This window comes from Vollenhovia emeryi, unplaced genomic scaffold (assembly GCF_000949405.1).
Source record: "Vollenhovia emeryi isolate VEMERY1.0 unplaced genomic scaffold, V.emery_V1.0 DF939165.1, whole genome shotgun sequence".
Classification (NCBI taxonomy): Eukaryota; Metazoa; Arthropoda; class Insecta; order Hymenoptera; family Formicidae; genus Vollenhovia; species Vollenhovia emeryi.
In genome coordinates, this window is record NW_011967201.1 from 1,422,444 (window position 1) to 1,441,821 (window position 19,378).

A 19,378-nucleotide genomic window follows, 5' to 3' on the forward strand; every position below is an offset into this window, starting at 1 on the left:
GTCCTTTCTTTTCTTCAAATTTCTCTAACACATTTATGATCGAAAACACGCTCTCGTACACCGGAATATCCTGCGATCCAAGATATTTTTTGAAAATCATTTTATAATTGAACGCACGACGGCGTACAATCGGATGACGCCAAGTTAGATTCCTCCCCGCCGAAAGAGCCAACTAACTAACGCATTCGTCGTCCATTAATTGGTTTACGCGCGAGCGTTTCGCGTCGGCGCGCGGCGCGAAATAGAGTCCTCCTTCTCCCCCTCGACGACGGGATATTGCGCGCCGCGCGCGAACATCGTCGGTCATTTCGCGACTCCGCGCCGCGGTGCGTGCAAATCCGCTTCTCTTCTCTTCTGCCGCCGCCTCCCTCCTCCCCGCTTTTATTTCCCCGCTTTCGCTCCTCGTCCTAGCGGCGTCCGTCCGCGCGTTTTCTTTACTCATTTTAAGTGTCATTACGTCTAACGCGCATTATATATTATGACTCGGCGTTCTCGGCGAGGGGACGGTAATCCCGCGCAACAAGCTTTTCGCGCTCCTAAGCCTTAACTCCCCTTCCTGCCCCCGCTGGCACGACGACGCCGTCAATTCGCGTTTTCGCGCCAAGATCTCGAGTGTATCTGAAAGCACAACAATTCGCGCGGCAATTCGCCAAGATTTTGCATCCGTAATGAGCGACGGCGAGTGGTATCTGCCATCCTTATGCGAATCAGAAGATACTGATATCTCGTTGGGATCGGTAATCCTTTCAATATCCTCGGGACTCACGTTTTATCTCCTGAATTTTGCGATAATGTATCTTCTGAAAAGTGTAAGACGCTTAACAATTTACAAGGGAAAGACGTATATATTTTTGTTCCGTAGATCTATCTTTTTACCTTTACCGACTTGCAGCTTAAAAATTAGTAAAATTATCTCTCAAAAGTCGAGTCTTTGCACGGAAGAAAAATAATGTTGTATCAACAATATCTGCGTAATGGAAACAATATGAAAAATCAGATAGTCTTAATAATCTGAATATTTAGTTCAATGCTTAAAATAAAAATCCATAGCAAATACAATTGGAGCGTATTATTTATGCTTGTGGCAGCTCGTGACATCAACGTTTAATTCAAGCAACTTTATTATTTCTTTTAATTCAACAGCATTTTTTCCCGTGTGGCTGCAAACGAAACCGCGCATTTTGTAAAGGATGGCGGAAAAAAGATTTAGTTAGGTTAAACAAATGAGGTACGTTGAAATTATATTGCTTTGAATCTACTAAATTTATATTTACTTCTACTAAAACATTTGCTAGATTTGAAGAAATAGATATGAATTCTCTTAGAAATTCCAGTCTCAATTAAATAAACTTTATTATTGAGGTAAAAAAATCGTTTTTTTAATTAAATAAAAGTCTAGTGAGTTCATAATTTAAACAAATTCGTGAAATAACGTTAGATTGTTCATTGCGACAAATATTACCACGTGCCTCAGTGGTCGAATTGGTGAGACGGTGAGGTAAATTTTTCGCAATAAATTGAAAAAATTTTAATCTTTTAGACCCGGTTTCATCAACGTTGTTTAACTTTAGGCTTAGCTTAATTCGTTCTTTGTTCCCTTTCAACTGTCACTTTAGAAAGAGACAAACATGAATTAAACTAACAATAAGATTAAAGTTAAGCGACGTTTGGTGAAACTGGACCTCAGACAGTAACATCCTGTCTTGGCTCTTCTGTCCTTTATTCCGTCGAATTGTGATCTCACGTCAGTGCCTTATAAATTTATTGTTTAAACAAATTTGTTTAATTTCAAACAAACTTTTGTCGGGGTGCATTGCGTATCCGCGCTCAAAATTCTTAACCGCAGATATTCCATGCACGCGCGCGCGTCTACTTTCCCATAAATTTCATTGCCTTATTGTGTTATTAACCGATAGCTTACCACGACACTTCCCGCGGGGGAGACGTCTCGAGGTTGGCGCGAGCGAGACGAGCGTATGCGGGACCCACGCGCGCCGAGCGTTTAACAGCATGCGCGGGGTCGGCGACGCTATTGCCACTCATAAACGTACGCGGAGTCGTTACACGGGAGAAATTTACCGCTAGATTGTGCAGAAACTCGATTACGCGCGAATTCCGATGGCCGGCGAGGAGAGCGGTTTCGCCTCGCGCGATATTCTTATGGAAATACCCGCGTCGACGCGGCTGATGCACTCCGCGCGCGGAGACACGCGCGCTCCACCTAAAAACCATCGTATAACTATAGTACGCCCACTCTCTGTCGGTCCTTTGATCTTTTCGGTTTCGAACACGTGGTATTTTGCCATATTTTTGGTATACAATCCTGTCACACTGATTTCACACTACCACAATATCCGTCTCATTGGCTTCGGGAGCGCTAAAACCCATGTCAGTTCCAGTCAGTCGAAAACGCTATTAAATACACGTTCAGAGAGTATTTAGTAAAAAAATAATTCGTATAAACGTTGTACAGACCATTTTTCTGGATGAGAAATATTGCAAGAGGTATTTAAGATGATCTTTAAATATAAGAATTGACTGGAAACAAGGCTTAATGTTCACTTGTCAGTGCGCACTAGTGCAACCAACCGAATTCGCTGTATGATAAAACCATAGTACAACTAGTATGCCCACTCTCCGCCGGCCCTTTGATCTTTTCGGTTTCGCTCACGTGGTGCCATTACATAGATGTGTGAAGTCCTTTCACACTGTCGCACTACACGGAAAAAACAATGTAGCTGCTGTAGCTAAAACTTAGCAAAATAGGGACAGCTAATATTTTAGTTGTGATAGCTCAATATTTTGCTACTGTGCCTATTGTATTAGGTGCGACAGCAAACGGTTTGCTGTCGTAGCAAAATATTGAGCTATCACAACTAAAAATATTAGCTGTCCCTATTTTGCTAAGTCTTAGCTACAGCAGCTACATTGTTCTTTCCGTGTACCACGTATACAACATCCGTCTCATTGGCTCCGGGAGCGCTAAAACCCATGTCAGTTCCAGTCAGTCGAAAACGCTATTAAATACACGTTCAGAGAGTATTTAGTAAAAAAATAATTCGTATAAACGTTGTACAGACCATTTTTCTGGATGAGAAATATTGCAAGAGGTATTTAAGATGATCTTTAAATATAAGAATTGACTGGAAACAAGACTTAATGTTCACTCAGTGCGCACTAGTGCAACCAACCGAATTCGCTGTATGATAAAACCATAGTACAACTAGTATGCCCACTCTCCGCCGGCCCTTTGATCTTTTCGGTTTCGCTCACGTGGTGCCATTACATAGGTGTGTGAAGTCCTTTCACACTGTCGCACTACCACGTATACAACATCCGTCTCATTGGCCGCACCAAAAAAATGGCGGCAGAAAGGATCGACGCAAAGCAAAACAAATGGCAGAGTGGGCATACTAGTTATACTATGATAAAACCGTGTACGCGTGCTCTTTAATCCCCCGTGTGCGCGCGCCTACCCTGGTCTCCCTTCGTCGTCCGCTACGTCCCGGCAGGATAAACCCGCCGCGCGCGTCAGTGTTTTCCTTCGGCCTCTCCGGTATGTTGACAGTGCCCGTCCCGATACTTATCTGAATTCGCGACGGCCAGGGCGAGTCTCGACGACCATCGGTTAACGTCAGCTGCGGTTGACGCTAAATTCTTTCCCTTGTCTATACGTATCATATGTCCGCGAAGGGACGGGGAGAGAATCGAGCTGAGCGATTAGTTGAGAGTCCGTTGCGCGGTTTCAGCTGTCGGTCACTTGATAATCGACGATGCAGCGCGCGCGCGTGTACGTGCATATCGCCGGCTCCCAACGGAGATTTTTCCGGGGCAAACGGGTCCTGCGATCTCTTCCACTCCCGGCAAATTAATATCTGCCCGCTTGATCTTGAAAATTGCTACTTTGCTCTTCCTTTTTTTAAACGCTCTGCGCAAGCACGAGTGTCGCGGACACGTGCGTCGGCACTCCGCGGGCCGTTAAGAGGAGATAACGCGCCTCGAATACGGCCAAGTCCCACGCTCGATGTAAAGTAACCACAGGTCGTCGTCTCGTGCAATCATCGCGAAAGGCACGCATTATCGTATCCGCACGTGGCCCGCCCCAGCGTTAGCGTTTACGGTACACGAGGGCTCGGTCGCGCACATATCGCGCTCCCTTACCGTCTCCTCCGCCCCCGCGCTCGCCCGGGACTCCAATCTCAATTCGCCGTCTTGTCCGTTTTCGCAGGTGCATCTGTACTTCAGCGCGCTGCCGGAGGACAAGATCCCGTACGCGGGTAGCGCCGGCGAGCGGGAGCGGGTGAAGCAGCTGCTGCAGCAGCTACCGCCGCACGACAACGAGGCGCGCTACTGCAGCGGCCTGACCGAGGAGGAGAAGCGGGAGCTACGCGTGTTCGCGGCGCAGCGGAAACGCGAGGCCCTCGGCCGCGGGCACGCGAGCCAGCTCGAGCGGCCGCACGGCGCCGGATGCCGCGAGTGCGGCCGCGCGATCGCGGCCGGCGAGATGGCCGTCGCGGCGAGCCGCGCCGGCCCGGCCGCGCTCTGGCACCCCGCCTGCTTCGTCTGCTGCGTGTGCCGCCAGCTGCTCGTGGACCTCATCTACTTCTGGCGGGACGGCCGGCTCTACTGCGGCCGCCACCACGCCGAGACCCTCAAGCCGCGCTGCTGCGCCTGCGACGAGATCATCCTCGCCGACGAGTGCACCGAGGCCGAGGGCAGAGCGTGGCACATGCGCCACTTTGCCTGCCTCGAGTGCGACCGACAGGTAAGAATGTACAATAAGAATAGGTGTCCTTTAACAATGGACTCTCGTTCCGGCGTTGAAATGAAAATGTTGACAAATTTTCTTTTCACGAAAACTTTAAAGGGCCTCCTCCTCCGGGGCAAAGTACGCGGAGAGAATTTTTTCTTAAAATTTATCGTGTGATCGTGGGACAACATGGCAGCCTGAAGAATTTTGTGAAAGTTTCTTGAAATTTTACCGTTACATTTTAGTGGAATGATTTTCAGGGTAAATTTTAAGAGAAAATTCCGAGGGGTAAACCGCGGAGGGCATTGTACGCCCGTCACGGATTGAGGGAGGTCCCAGGTTCGAATCCCTGGCTGAGGTAATATTTTTCGCAATAAGAATTTTAATTCAATAGGGAAATGGGTAAATTTATCATCCTAAGTATAGCATTAAAATTAAATTAAAGTAATTTTCAAAAATCACTCTGCGATTTTTAGAACACGTGAATTCACTGACGATAATGATCCCAGCTAGGGGAAAATCTGTGTTATATGTCCGATAGTAATGGCGCGCAGTACAGGGTAGGAAAATACGGTATATGGATTCACTTAGCAATATAATGGCCACCATCTTGCCAAGGTCCTAAAAAATGGCGTTTAAGTTTCAATTTCATTTATACAGGGTGTCGGATTCGATTTGGACGACTCCAAAGATTATAGTAGATTGGGTCAAACTGAGAAGAAAAGTTATATACCATTTTACAAAATCCGTAATTATTATCGCGTAATTAAGAAAAACGTCTGACAATGAGCCAATAAGTACACGGAGGAGCGGAAGGCCGGACTCGGCAGCATGCAAAATGGTGTATCTGTTGACATCTCTCAAGATCCATTAGCGAGAGGTGGAGTCACGCATCGATCGATGAGAGACGTCGACGAGCGGGGAGCGGTGAGCGGGCGAACGGCGCGCAGCGAGCGAACGCGCGACATATGACACCGCGCCGAAAAAGTTTTTCTGGTGGTAGGAGAATAATACACCAGTTTGCATGTCTGCCGAGTCCGGCCTTCAGTTCCTCCGTGCACTTATTGGCTCAGACGTTTTTCTTAATTACGCGATAATAATTACGAATTTTGTAAAATGGTATATAACTTTTCTTCTCAGCTTGACCCAATCTACTGTAATCTTTGGAGTCGTCCAAATCAAATCCGACACCCTGTATATATCTGAAAAAGGACCGAGAAATATTAATTGGCATTGTACAAATTTGCAGCATTACTGCACTGAGAAAAACATCCAATTAAATATAATCGGATAATCCAATTACATAACAACAAACGGATATATCCGACTAAATTGTATATCCGATGAAACGTATGATCGGTTTTTCGATCAAAGTTTATCGGTAACTGCATTTCATCAGATAAATTTCATCGGATGTATCTATAATTTAATCGGATAAACCAATTAAATAGTATGTCCGATGGTTAATTTTTCCGATTACGTTTTCCGATTAAATTATGGATATATCCGATGAAATGCAATTACCGATGAAATTTGATTGAAAAACCTATCACATTTTTCATCGGATATACAATTTAATCGGATATATCCGTTTGTTATCATGTAATTGGATTATCCGATTATATTTAATCGGACATTTTTCTCAATGTAGGTATTTTTTTAGCGTTAGGCCTTTTTGGGCCATTATAAAGATAAAATAAGATAATAAAATAAAGTAACGCCCACTGGACATTAGTGAGCATTGGTGTACATGATTTTGGTCAGGGTTTCTCTCCGTGTAGTGTAAAAATTCATGTTACGCTTGTGAAACAGTTTTTTTTCTCTCGACGGCACATGTGGTTCCTTTCTGTTCCAACCGATTCATCTGCAGATAGACATAGGCCCGGTTTCACCAACGTCGCTTAACTTTAAGCTTAAGTTAATTCGCTCTTTCCAACTGTTACTTTAGAAAGAGACAACGTGAACCCAACTAAGATTAAAGTTAAGCGACGTTCACCAACGTCGCTTAACTTTAAGCTTAGCTTAATTCGTTCTTTGTCTCTTTCCAACTGTTACTGTAGAAAGAGACAAACGTGCACTAAATTAAGATCAAAGTTAAGCGACATTTGGTGAAACCGGGCCTTACATATACATGTTCGTTATGAGCGACGGATGAAGATATTCGCGTGTCTCGGCTACAAATACGGGGGAGCAGGTGGCATAACGGCGCGGCGGTATAGCTTCTCTCTCCGCGTGGAGACTGGTCGCGGCAGCGACGACGGGATCGCGTCTGTAAACATATAAATGTAGAATATCGGACTCTTTTCACAGGACGATACCGCGGCAAATGCGTTTCGACCTAACGGTACCCGCGCGGTAATCGTGCCCGCGCCGCATCGGAAACGCGCGGCCGCCGCCGAGTTAATGATTACGTCGCTATCGAATTTACAGCTGCGTAGCAATTCATAATCCCGCGCCAGCTGACTCTATCTCCAGATACGTCTTCCGACTTAGATAGCGTCGCTCTCTAGCGAGAGGCAGCGCCTGCCTTCCGCCCTGCCGCGACCCGCGCGCGCGCGCGCGCGCGCGGTTCGGCCTCTCGGGTGTGAACTCGTAAATGCATTCATCACCGCGCCGAGGGAACCTGGGAAAAATGCGGAGGATGGAGGAGATTCTTATTTAAATTTACTCGATGCAATTTACTAAGTGATGATATAAGACCTTATTCTCTCCGGTTGAGAGTGCGGGATAACGTGGTATCTATATCGCGAGCGTATACGAGAGGCGAGAGCTCTAAGAACCTGACGCTTTATCTGATCGCCGACGTATGTAGAGTACATGCTCCAGTGAATAACCGGTCACCGGCGTGGCCATTATCACCGAAGCTATGCTTGCTTCCCCGCGTCGCGAGATAAGACAACTATGTTCCCTCTGTGTCTGAGGAATGCGCTACCGTTCTTCGATACGGTGCCGTTTCACGACGTATTCTTCCCTCCTAGGAGTCTATTTTGTAAATCTTGTATTTCGACGTGATCCGCGAGAGTTTCAAATCCTCTTCGATAGTTAGAGAATAGGACACATGTTTATTCTTATCAAATTCTTTCCAGTCTTTCCGCTCTAATTGCGCCGTTCAAGTTTCATCTTCCTGCGACTTTCGCGTTCGTCTAAACGAACTCGTTGCCTCTCGAGATGACTCCAAACTGGCAAAGACGGAACGACTGCGAATATCCGTGATCGACGCGGCGAGCGCTTTTCTTTAACGTAAAACGATCTCTTGGCCCGGTCCAGTTTCACCTTCGCATAAATACACACGCAGCGCGTTTTTCCTCCAGAGTCGCGCTACTGGCATGTTATTCTTTACTTGACAAAATAGAGTATGCAAGCGAGAAGAGTATCGAGGGTGGGTAGCTCAGTAGGCAGTCGCCCAGCCAGCGCGAGGGGATCAATCCTGTATCTTACGATATAGCGAAGATGCTGCAAGTGAGCTGCTCTGTCTCTTTTTAAGGGGACGGCCCGGGAGAGACGAAGCTATTCTAGGCGCCTACATCTCAGCGCCCACCTTCCCGGAATACACCCCTGTTTATTAACTGTTGCAGCTCGGCGGGCAGCGGTACGTGATGCGGGAGGGCCGGCCGTACTGTCTCAGGTGCTTCGACGCGTCCTTCGCCGAGTACTGCGACAGCTGCGGCGAGCCCATCGGCGTCGACCAGGGCCAAATGTCGCACGAGGGTCAACACTGGCACGCGACCGAGGCCTGCTTCTGCTGCGCCACTTGCCGCACCTCCCTCCTGGGCCGGCCGTTCTTGCCGCGACGCGGTGCCATTTACTGCAGCATAGCGTGCAGCAAGGGGGAACCGCCGACGACACCGAGCGACTCCTCCGCCGGGCCGCCGCAACCCCCGCCGTCCTTCCTCAGGTATCCGCTCCTGGACTCTCGCATACCTCCTCGCCTCGCGGCGGGGTCACGGGGGTTGCTTTTCATTGTCCTGCCTCCGGCTGGGAGGGGGAGTTCGCGCGCGCGGATCCGTCCGCAAAAATTATAGCCGCCGCTAACGTCCCGCGATTACGCACGAGCTCGCGCGCGAGTAGCGGACGCCGAGAAATTATTGCGGCGGTGATAAATTATACTAATGTTGCCGGTTTCATCGTCCAACTTGTTCCGCTTCGGAGGCGGAACTTGCGGCGAGATCGTTGAAACTTAGATTAAAGTTTGTCGGCATATTAACGAGATGGACTGATCGGGACTGAAATTGCGATAACTGAGAATTGATCGATGAATCGTTTGTCAATCATATTTGACCTCGCGTTTAAAATATGTTAATCTTGCTACGCGGACAGAAAATTACTTGGGCTTATACGGGTCGTGATTTTAAGCGGCATATGCATATTTTATAGACGATAGGTGTTCGCGTTGGCATACATTATCGCCGACGAAATCGACGAAGCGTCGAGCATCTTGGATCATGTGCTTAAAGACACCTTAACGCGTCACCTATACAGCGACGCCTTTCGCGGTTGAATTTAAATTCGGCTTATATACATAACGGCCTCGTTTCGGAGGCGTGCACAAGGAGGGCCGAATGTCGCATTTAAATTTTATTACGTTTCTAATTGTCGCGAATTTTTGGCACGCCGCAAAGGCGGATATAATTTAAATCCTGAATGAGGAATAATTAGAAGCACTCTGCAACACAACCGTCCGACGAAATGACCAAATTTTACTAATTTTGATCTCTGATGAGCCGCGCACTATAATTAAGTGAAATGTGAAAGAGAATAGAATTATTAAGAGATAGACTCTTACTTAAGTATAATCGAATATCGAGACATGTGGAAATTAAAATCATATTTTAATAATTATGTTAAATATCATTTCTATATTATAGAGGAAAGTCCTCTATTATGAAACACGCTCCTAATATGAGATAGCAGTTTCTACCAAATGAATAAACATTATTTATTGGTTTTATCATGAAATTTATTGCTTTTGGAATTAAATTTGTCTAATGATAAATTCATTGTTAGATCGTGCAATCGTTGCGAATGAAGACTTGAATTTGCACGTTGAAAACCTACAGTCTTATATTAGAAGCCTATCTCATAATAAGGGACTTTCCTCCATGTGTCTTTTCTAAATAAGTTACATGATAAGATACAATATGTTTAGGGGTAGTAGGAGGCAGACGATGACCACGAGTGAGGGTTCGTCGAGTCCACCCCCTCCGCCACCACCTCCGCTTCCTCCAGGCTCGAGGCACACCCTCGGATCTCCTAGGCACTCGCCTCGGCTGACCAGAAGACATCAACAAATCTCCGCTTCCCTGGCGACGACGCCCACTCAGAGCACCCCGAACGCCCTGAGCCCCGAATTCGGCGCGGAAGGACTTCCCTCCAGCGGTTCTAGACCCAGCGGCCTCGACAGGGTACTTCTGGAGCGAAACCTTGAGAGACTGTTGCAGGAGCGCGGCTCTCATCCTGACGAAAACTGCAGCGAGCTGGGAAGGTATGTACGGCGCTTTATTACGTTACGAAAGCTCGAGCCAGCAATCTAAGTTTGAGTATCAAGATCCATTTTTATCTCTTCTTCTAATGTGAGATATGAATAATAACAGCGCTCGAACTAAAATTTCAAAGCGCCGAAAATAAACGAGGATTACAGGAACTGAAGATAAGATATAGCCAGGTCTAAAATATGCAGATAGGACATTAGCACGATTCATGTTTATTCAAGGAGCGCATTAACGTTGCAAACCGCGATCGCAATTGCAGGCTGATGCAAGCGCGGGATCGAGAACCCCTGAGGTGCATCCAGAATTGCACGCCTACCCACGCGTCGAGCATGCCGGAGTTGCCGCCACCCCCGCGGCCGTCGTCGGGAGCGTCGGCGTCGGTGTCGACATCGACCGCCGGCGCGGCGTCCGCCGGCGTGCTGGCGCAAGAGCCGGCGACATCGCCGGCCAGTCCCGGGATCGGGGTTGGTGCCAGCCAGACGGATCCGCCGACGCCGACGTCGCGACGCGTGCGATTCCAGGGAGACCTGGATGTCAACGATCACGGCGCGACGTCGCGCATCCCTCTCTCGCCGACGAACGACCGGAACTCGTCGTCGTCGCCCTCGCCCACGTCGCTGTCGCGATCGAACGTGTCTCGATCGAGGAGTCTGCAACCCGATGAGGTCGCCAGCACGTCAACTTGGGGTGCGTACAATTCTTAAGGCCTGTGTCCACGATGCTAGAACTTGGTCCAAGTTCTAGTTGCTATTTCATAGCTCCATAAAAGCTGCAAGTTGATTGGCTACACATTTCTCGAAAATAGAACTTGGACCAAGTTCTAGCATCATGGACACAGGCCTTTACCCTGAAAAAAAAACTTCATAGACTCATAAGTTTTCGAGTCTCACTTTAAGGACTATAGTTTAGGAAGAAGCGCTATTCTCACTCACTAAAACGCATCTTTGCAGGAACGGCAGGCACGTCCAGGTCACGGATGGACGGCGAGGACGACGACGCCGAGAGCTGTTGCTCGACGTGCAGCTCGTCGAGCAGCTCGGACGAGGCCGCGGCTTACGCGCTGCCGCCGCGGCGAGCTTACGGCGGCGTCCGGATCTCCTACGTGCCGAACGACGCGGTGGCGTGCGCGCGGAAACGCGCGCCCGCGTCCTCGTCGTCGTCGAATCAGGCGCAGAGGGACGCCGAAAAGTGCGTCGTATCTTGATAGCTCCTTCGATAACTCGACGACTCTCGACGTCGTCCCGCCGTCACGATAATCAGGGGGGAGAGGAACGACGCGCGAGAAAGAGTTCCTACAAAGTGGACGCACTTTTTCACGTCTCTCCGAGCGCCGTCGACGCCTGCGGCATCGCAGCACGTCTCGCGCGCACGCGAGGCGCGCGGACGTGCGACGCGGCAGCGCGAAAATAATACTCATTTTACTTCTGTAAATATTGCGAGCTCTCTTCCGGGACACGCGATCGCCGGCGCGCCGCCGCGATCCAGCGTGCGCGCCCGTCCCTCTATTTTTAATACCCCATTAATGTATTTGATAATAATAACGATGACAATGATAATAATAACGTGTGTCTCGCTGTGTTATTGACATCTTACCCACCTGCGAAACGAAAGTGCGACGAAAGTACGCGCCGTCGTCGCACCGTAATCGCTCGCTCTTTCCCCGCGATCGGCCATTCGCGTGCGAGAACCGAAGCTGTTCGACGACGCGTATACCTTCTAATTATACGGCATTATCTTTTCACGGCTGTATTCGATTGTTTATCGTTTATCCGCGCGATGATGCGATAATCGCCCTCGTTAAGGATCATTTCCTTGGACGGTGAAAATCCTAGAGCAACGTGATCGTTGCGAACGATGAGCCGGAACGCGGAACAGTCTTAGCACAGTTTACTTCGGTACAATCGCCCTCTGACGCGATTACTTTTCTCACGGCGATTATTTCCAATGCGTGGAAATAATTAGCTTCATTCTTCTTTGCCAGGGGAGATTAGACAATCGCAACAAACTTTGATACTTTTTAATTAGTAGTAAAAAGTAATTGCTCTTTCTTTCCTCGTTTCCTCCTTAATTAATACATAATGCGCGAAACTGTGATACAATTATATCCAAAATTCCGACGGGAAGAACCGCTGCGCTTCGCGGCTTCTTCCGCAACGAATTTCAGAACGAGCAAGTATGCGGCGCACTCTCGGGACGAGGCAGATCTCCGGCTTGGCCGAACAAATCGATCGCTTTCATATTTAGACGCGAGCGGTATGGAAATCCTCAGGTAAAAGCGGCGGGACAAGAGAGCGAAAATTGGAATTTACGGTCGAGTGGCGGAAAGAGCGAAAGTAGCAGCCCCTCTTAAGAGAGACAATCATTCACGGCATTAGTCCGCTCGTGGAGGGTACTCTCGTGCTTTCTCCGACGCGGACGCATTACGTACACGCTCCGGACGGGACGTTGCATCTGACAGCACGTCAAACTTCTATGGCCATTACGTCCTCAAATTTACCATTCTTCGATCTAGGATCTTTCGAAAGATCGTCATTAGCATACGCGCACTTACGCATCGCGCGCCACTGATGTATTGCCTAATCGACGTTTTGAACGATGTCCGTCCCGTTTGTTGGAACGATAGAAACGCCTGAGACAAGATCTGATAAGTCGGGTCTTAGATTAAGGCGTAACAGGCCTGTCCTGTCTGTGAACAAGTGACTACCTGTTGTTTCTTACGCCCTCCTTTTCTCAAGAAGAAGAAAGAGAGACCTGGATCTTATTTTTTGTACGTATCGATTGTGTTTCTAAGCTTTTTAAGAATATTGAAACAGATTTCTAACCGTATTTACGATTTACTGATTAATAAAGTGGGTTCGTAGCTAATTATTAAACTATTTAATCATGTATATTTTATGGCTGTAAATTAAGCAACGGTATTATAATGGACGTACTCGAAGCAGTCGATGCTACGAGAAGTTGTTCTATTAAAATTTACATATCTCGAATAAGTAGCTATAGATCTCGATTAAGAAGAGATTAATGGGCGTCATAATTTAACTATTCCTCGCGTATCGTAATTTTCGGTAAAACGTAGCGAGATTTCAAGAATTTTTTACCCCGTGATGCAATATCCACGGAAAGAGATAGAGGCTCTTAATCTCTGTTATAGATATTTAATCACGACGTAGACTTGCATCGGAGGCACTACATTACACGTGACGAGAATAAAAGAAGAGATGAAAATAAGTAAAAATATGTAATAACGACGGGAAAGGAGGAGGCAATTGGAATGCAAATCAGATAAAGTGCGTATTTCGAAAGAAAAACTAAGACGTAAAGAATTATATTATTTAACGTCAGTAACTGATTTGCCAACGGGCGTGAGACGCCCGCCTAGAGTGTAGGGAGGTCCAGGTTCAAACCCCGGCTGAGGTAATATTTTTCGCGGTGAATTTCTTCAATTAGAATTTGCCAGCTAAGCGTCTCGTCAAGCAATTTTCTACATTTAAAAACTAAGACGTACAGATTCGGCGCGATAATAAACGCCGTTCGGTAAAAGTTTTTCCGAGACGGACGGTCGCAATTGAACATACATACTTCTATACGGGAGGTATGGCGAGGAGACGCGCCGGAAGACTTGGCGAGCACCACCTCGGCGCGGAATGCGACTCGACGCGCCTCTCTTGCGCCGCAAAAATCGGTACCGCGCTGCGCGCGCGTGAACCAGGCCGCGGTTACGCAACTATCGCGTGCGGAGCATGCGATTTCCGAGCCGCGGTAGCCGCCCGCTAATTATGCGCTCGAAACAGAATGCGCGCGGTGCGCCGAATCTCGAAACGCGATTCCGCGATCTGCCGATGAAACGGGACCGGCGCGACGCGCCGTTATCCCAATTATTCTTTCGCGGCGGACGACGCTCGGATTTGAACTCGATACGGTCCATTCGACGTGGTCTTATTTGGGAAGGAGGAACATGGTGGAAAAATGCAGAACCGCGCGAGACAAAAAGTTTCAAATTGCACAATCACTCGTCGTATTAAGGCCGAATCAGACTAGCAATTGCCGACACTGGTGTGGGCCGCCACGGAATCCTACATCATTCTAAATTCTAAATTTTACATCATTCTAAATTCTACATCATTCTACATCTTTCCAAATTCTAAATTCAAAACTTTATATAATTCTACATCATTCTACATCTTTCTAAAATCTAAATTCTACATCATTCTACATCATTCTACATCATTTTAAATTCTAAATTCAACGTCATTGTCTTGTTCTTCAACATCATTGTCTTGTTCTTCAACATCAACGTCTTGCTCTGCAACACCATTTGCGTGTTCTTCAACACCATTTTCTTGTTCTTCAACATCATTTTCTTGTTCTTCAACATCATTTTTGTGTTCTTCAACATCATTTTCTTGTCTTGTCTTGCATACGAGTCGCGTCCGCGGTTGTATTCGTCTTCGATGCGCCTAGACGGTGGTTTTCCTTCGGCGAGGGAAAAAGGGGTCCCTGCGATGCATCATTGTCGCGCGCGCACGCGAGCCATGAGATCACGCGTGTAAAAATACGGGGGATACGCCGCGTATGTAATCCCCGCGGTCCATTCACCGCGCGCGACGCTGCTCGTTACCCGTGTGATGGATGCGGCATACCACGTATCGGGGCCCGCCGCGTCCCTCGCGGTACTCGCGATTGATCGATGACACGTAATACGGCGCGCGGTCGTTACGATCCCCGACGATCGATCGGCGATCGTCGCGCGCGAGGGGAAAGAGGGAGGGGAGCGAGGGGCGACGGGGCGGCGGATGGGAAGGACGACGTGCCTCCGTGACTTCTCCTCGAGGCCGGCCGAGGGAGAGGCCGCATTCCGAGCCGCGCACGCGGGAGAAAGCCTCTCGTGCGCGCTTTGGCCTGCGGGACGACGGGAGGAGCGCGCGCGCGAGCCTTCGGAGGTCGAACGAGCGCAGCTTCTGTCCCTCTCGCTCGCAACGTGCCGTAACGCGCCGACGAAATTTCTCGTCGATCGGGAACGCGACGTGCCACAACACCGGCTCGCCGATACGTCGCCGTCGACGCGCCGCGAATTGACCGTATCGCGAGGTTGCGAGACTCCCCTCCTGCGTCCCTCCCTGCCACCGGGAGATGTTTACGGATGGCTCGGGTTTCCTTTCTCCGCGCGGTTAACTCGTGATACGTCTTCGTTTATGACACAGTCGAGTACGTTCTTTTCTTCAATTTACGGCGATGATTTGTTTCGAGGGGAACTTGTCATTTCGTTTAATGTGGATATTCATTTTTTTTTCCAGCAGTTCTCTCCCAGATTAATTTCTATGATCACCCGATGGCTGTCGACGTCACGCGGTGCGTGACTGACGCTCTTCAGTGCGCTCGTTCGCATTATACTATCCCGAGGATACTTGAATGAATAAAAGCGCCTGTACAACCTGTTTCATAACGAGAGAGCACATGTTAAAATAAAGAAAAAAGAACTCCGACTCGATTCGATGAAGAAGTTACACGGTATAGCTCCCCTCGTTACGTAACTACCCGGAATAGGATCTACGATTTTTCTATTCGAAGAAACACCTGTTCGACAAATTGTTAAAGTTCTTTCATTCGCGTTCTTTCGTACGCAAAAGTGGTCATCTCTCTGCGTTGGCTCCCCCCCCCCCTCCCGATTTTCTGTCGGCCACAAAAAATTGACCGAAGGTTGTGCCATGGTAAAACTAGTATGTTCACTCTCTGTCGGCCCTTTGATGTTTTCGGTCTCGATCACGTGGTATTCTTTCATGTTTTTGGTCCAAATTCAGTGGCGTGTGTAGAGGAAAGTCCCCTATTATGAGATAGACTTCTAATACGAGACAGCGGAGTTTCTGCTAAATTAATTGGCACCATCTGTTGGTTCCACCATGAATTTATTGCCCTTGGTGTGAATTCTGCTTAGTGGAAAATTCATTGTTGGATCGTGTAATCGTTGCGAAAAAAGATTCGTGATTGAAATTGGAAACCTACCATCTCATATTAGAATCCTATCTCATAATAGAGGACTTTCTTCTATGTGTGTACGTAATCAAAGTTACACTACCACACATACAACGATTACCTCATTGGTTGGGCAATTAGGTTGGACTATGAAAATGTCGGGTGCGAACTAGTAGGTCCGTTCTGTCGCATTTGTTTCGTTTTGCGTCGATATCCCTTCTGCGCATCCGACATTGTTTCGGTCAAGTCCATGAGAGAAGAGTTGCATGTGTGGTTGTTGATACGCTACCACACATAAATAAAAATATAGCACGTACGCACACATACGCCGTTGGATTGTTGCCCAAAATAATGGCGGAATACCACACGTGATCGGGACCGAAAAAATCAAAGGGCCGACAGAGAGTCAACATACTATGGTTATACTATAGTTGCGCTATTCGCAAAGAGGCGCGCAAGGAGGCGCGCAAAGAGGAGGGGGGGGGGGGGGGTCGCGTACAGACCGATATCGCACGGCGATCGGCGCGAGCGAGCGAATAAGATCGCACCTCCCGTCCCCCCGCGCGCTCGCCACTTTCCATTCCGATCCCCCGGCGATCGGCGTCGCCGATCGGTAAGGACCGACGTCGTACGGGAAAGCGTGGCATACACCTGCGCGCACCTGTGTGCGCGTCGCGCCGGCCCGATCGACCGTCTAATTGGAGAACGATATTGGGACTAAAGTACCGCTAACAGGCGCAGCCGCGGTCCCCGCCGGTCGCCGAACGCGACGCGACGGTCGTATCGGGGTTACCGATGAAAGGGCGAAGATCGAAGAGCGTCTTTTCTCGGGGGATCTCGCGTGGCCGGGACATGCCGATACCAGTTTCGCGTTCAGGATCGGTCGACGATCGGTGCCGCGCGAGCCACTTGCCGAGAGCGCGCACCAGGCTTAAGCTAAGACTCCATAAACGCGTTGAACTGTGGCAACGCGTGCGGTAACGAATCAAAAGATATCAATTTCAACGCAGGAAGCTTGCGGCAAGCTTCTGATTTGGTCGACTCGCATTGCCGCACGCGTTGCCACAGCTGGAAACACACGAAGAAACTTAAGCAGTGAGACTTAATACTTAAGAATTTCAACCAGTCGGAATTTTCAGCGTTGCTTAAGTTTCAAAATGGCTGCTCGCGTTCTCGACAGCCACTGGTCATTTCGCTTAAGTTTTAAGTTTTACTGCTTAAGTTTTTTCGTGCGTTCGGGCCTTTAGTTTTATACGCGGTCGACGCGGCCGCGAACGAAAGTCGCATTCGAAAATTCACCCACCCGAGGAGAAAACACGAGCGATAATTCGAAGCCCGCAACCGATCGCGGTTGGGGGGCGGAGGGGGCGGGGGAGAGTTAAACGACGCGAAACATAGAGCTGGAGAACGCGTCGACCTCCGCGAGACGTTTTCGCCGATTCGACGCGATTCGTTTCGCAAATTGAAATTCCAATCGCGGCTGGCTCCGATCGAGTTCGGGACTTGGCGAAACTTTACGGGGAGCCGCGCATGCGCGCGCGAGTGCAACTCGGCGCGCGATTCGCCGCGCCGGCGCGGACGCTTCGCGTCCGATTGTGAGACGCGGCTCTCCCGGGCGTTACGTAACGTCGTTTTTACTTACGCGACGTGACGTTTCAAGGTAATTCGAGCTTGCGGAAGTGGTGCGGCGTGGCTTCCACTCGCGTAAATTGTTTTTGCGTCCGATAAGGCCCTAGGGGTGCGGCTCTCGAGTGGCGTGCGCGCATTTTTCAACGTGATAAAATAAATGTATATATTATACTCTTATACAGCGCGACGACAGTTTATTACGTAGCGTTGTGCTAATTATTTTTTTTGTCAGCCATAACGTATATTGCGATCGGTAACGAGAACCGGCCGCGGCTTTATCGCTCGCTATTTATGATTCATGGTTTGGAATTGGATCTATCGCGTTCCCGAGACACGTTGAGATCAACCGTCGCAAAGTTGTCGCCGCGCCGGTTGCGCTACGTCCCGCTGGCCACCTTGCAACACCTGTTGTATTTAAAGCCGCGTATCGCGCAACGCAAATTCCTTCGGAAGTTAGTCATATGTTGTAAGATTATTTATCGCTATTAAATTCAACGTCGCTTGATCCAGGCCAGAACTAGGTCCCTAGCCTTGTACGATCTCGCTTTCCATATTTTAGAAACTCGGCGCGTACCGATCGATTATCACTTTCTGGGGCTCGATCATGAATCTTTTTCTCTAGCGTGAACTCGTGGAAGGTGAAAAAGTTTATTAAAGATATAAATTCACACTTTTGATTACAATTATTGGGCTACCAACATCTCGCTCGGACCTAAAGGCGCTCTCGTTTGTTTGATTTCATTGAAGAATTCAATATTCGTCGATGATATTTTTCACTTTTCATACATAGAGGAAAAGATTCACGTTCGAGCCCCTGAACTCGTGTTTCTGGAGCTGCGGGGGGGGGGGAGGGGGGCAGCGACGAGTTATGCGGGGTCTGCAATGCGAGTCGCAGAGTCGTAGTCGTAAGAATAATCGACTGCGATTGGGCAATTCCGTCAGACACATAAGAATTGACTAATCATATAGCGAATTCGGTTGCTGGCACTGGTGCGCACTGTGTGCACACCAAGGCTTGTTTACGGGGTCGATTCTTATATTTAAGGATCGTCTTAAATATTTCTTGAAATATTTAACGCATTAGACGAGTTAGACGACTCTGCCGAATTCAGCCCCGATATTACTCCTCGAGTTGCGTTCGCCTCGCGCTTCCGTTTCCGCTCGGAGCGGTCTTTCTACCCGCGCGATCTGCCGTTGCGTAAAACGCGCGACCGAGGAATTCGGGCCCCGCACGGGAGGCCTCCCGTTTCGGCCTTTCACGGAATGCCGCCGCTCTGCTGCGCAGCACGGATCTCGAATTTACTACGGCACGTAGTAAAGGTACGCGGAGTATCTCTCCGTCTACTCCTCCGACGTAATTCATCCCGGAGTCTTTTTCAAGTCGAGCTCGCTCGCTCGCTCGCGAGGCAGGTATTCGGGTAAGGCCGAGCGAGCGAGCGAGCTCCAGCAGGCTCGGCGAGGGGCGTCGCGGGGTCAAGGGGGGGTAAGGCAGTCAGGTAAGAAAGCGGGCGAGCGAGTCCTCGGCTTCGCCGAGGTGGGA

The 19,378-nt window shown here is 48.8% G+C and overlaps 1 protein-coding gene across 1 annotated transcript in view; it reads left to right on the top strand.

Annotated features, from left to right (window-relative positions):
- The window catches only part of LOC105564429 (protein espinas-like), a 17,007-nt gene extending 5,209 nt beyond the window's left edge, over positions 1–11,798 (top strand). Inside the window, exons 3-7 of the mRNA XM_012016784.1 lie at positions 4,229–4,765; positions 8,326–8,645; positions 9,897–10,232; positions 10,499–10,926; positions 11,190–11,798. Coding sequence (XP_011872174.1) covers positions 4,229–4,765; positions 8,326–8,645; positions 9,897–10,232; positions 10,499–10,926; positions 11,190–11,443 — 1,875 coding nt within the window. The 3' untranslated portion in view covers positions 11,444–11,798. The remainder of the gene's footprint in view (positions 1–4,228; positions 4,766–8,325; positions 8,646–9,896; positions 10,233–10,498; positions 10,927–11,189) is intronic.
- Positions 11,799–19,378: the final 7,580 nt, after the last annotated feature.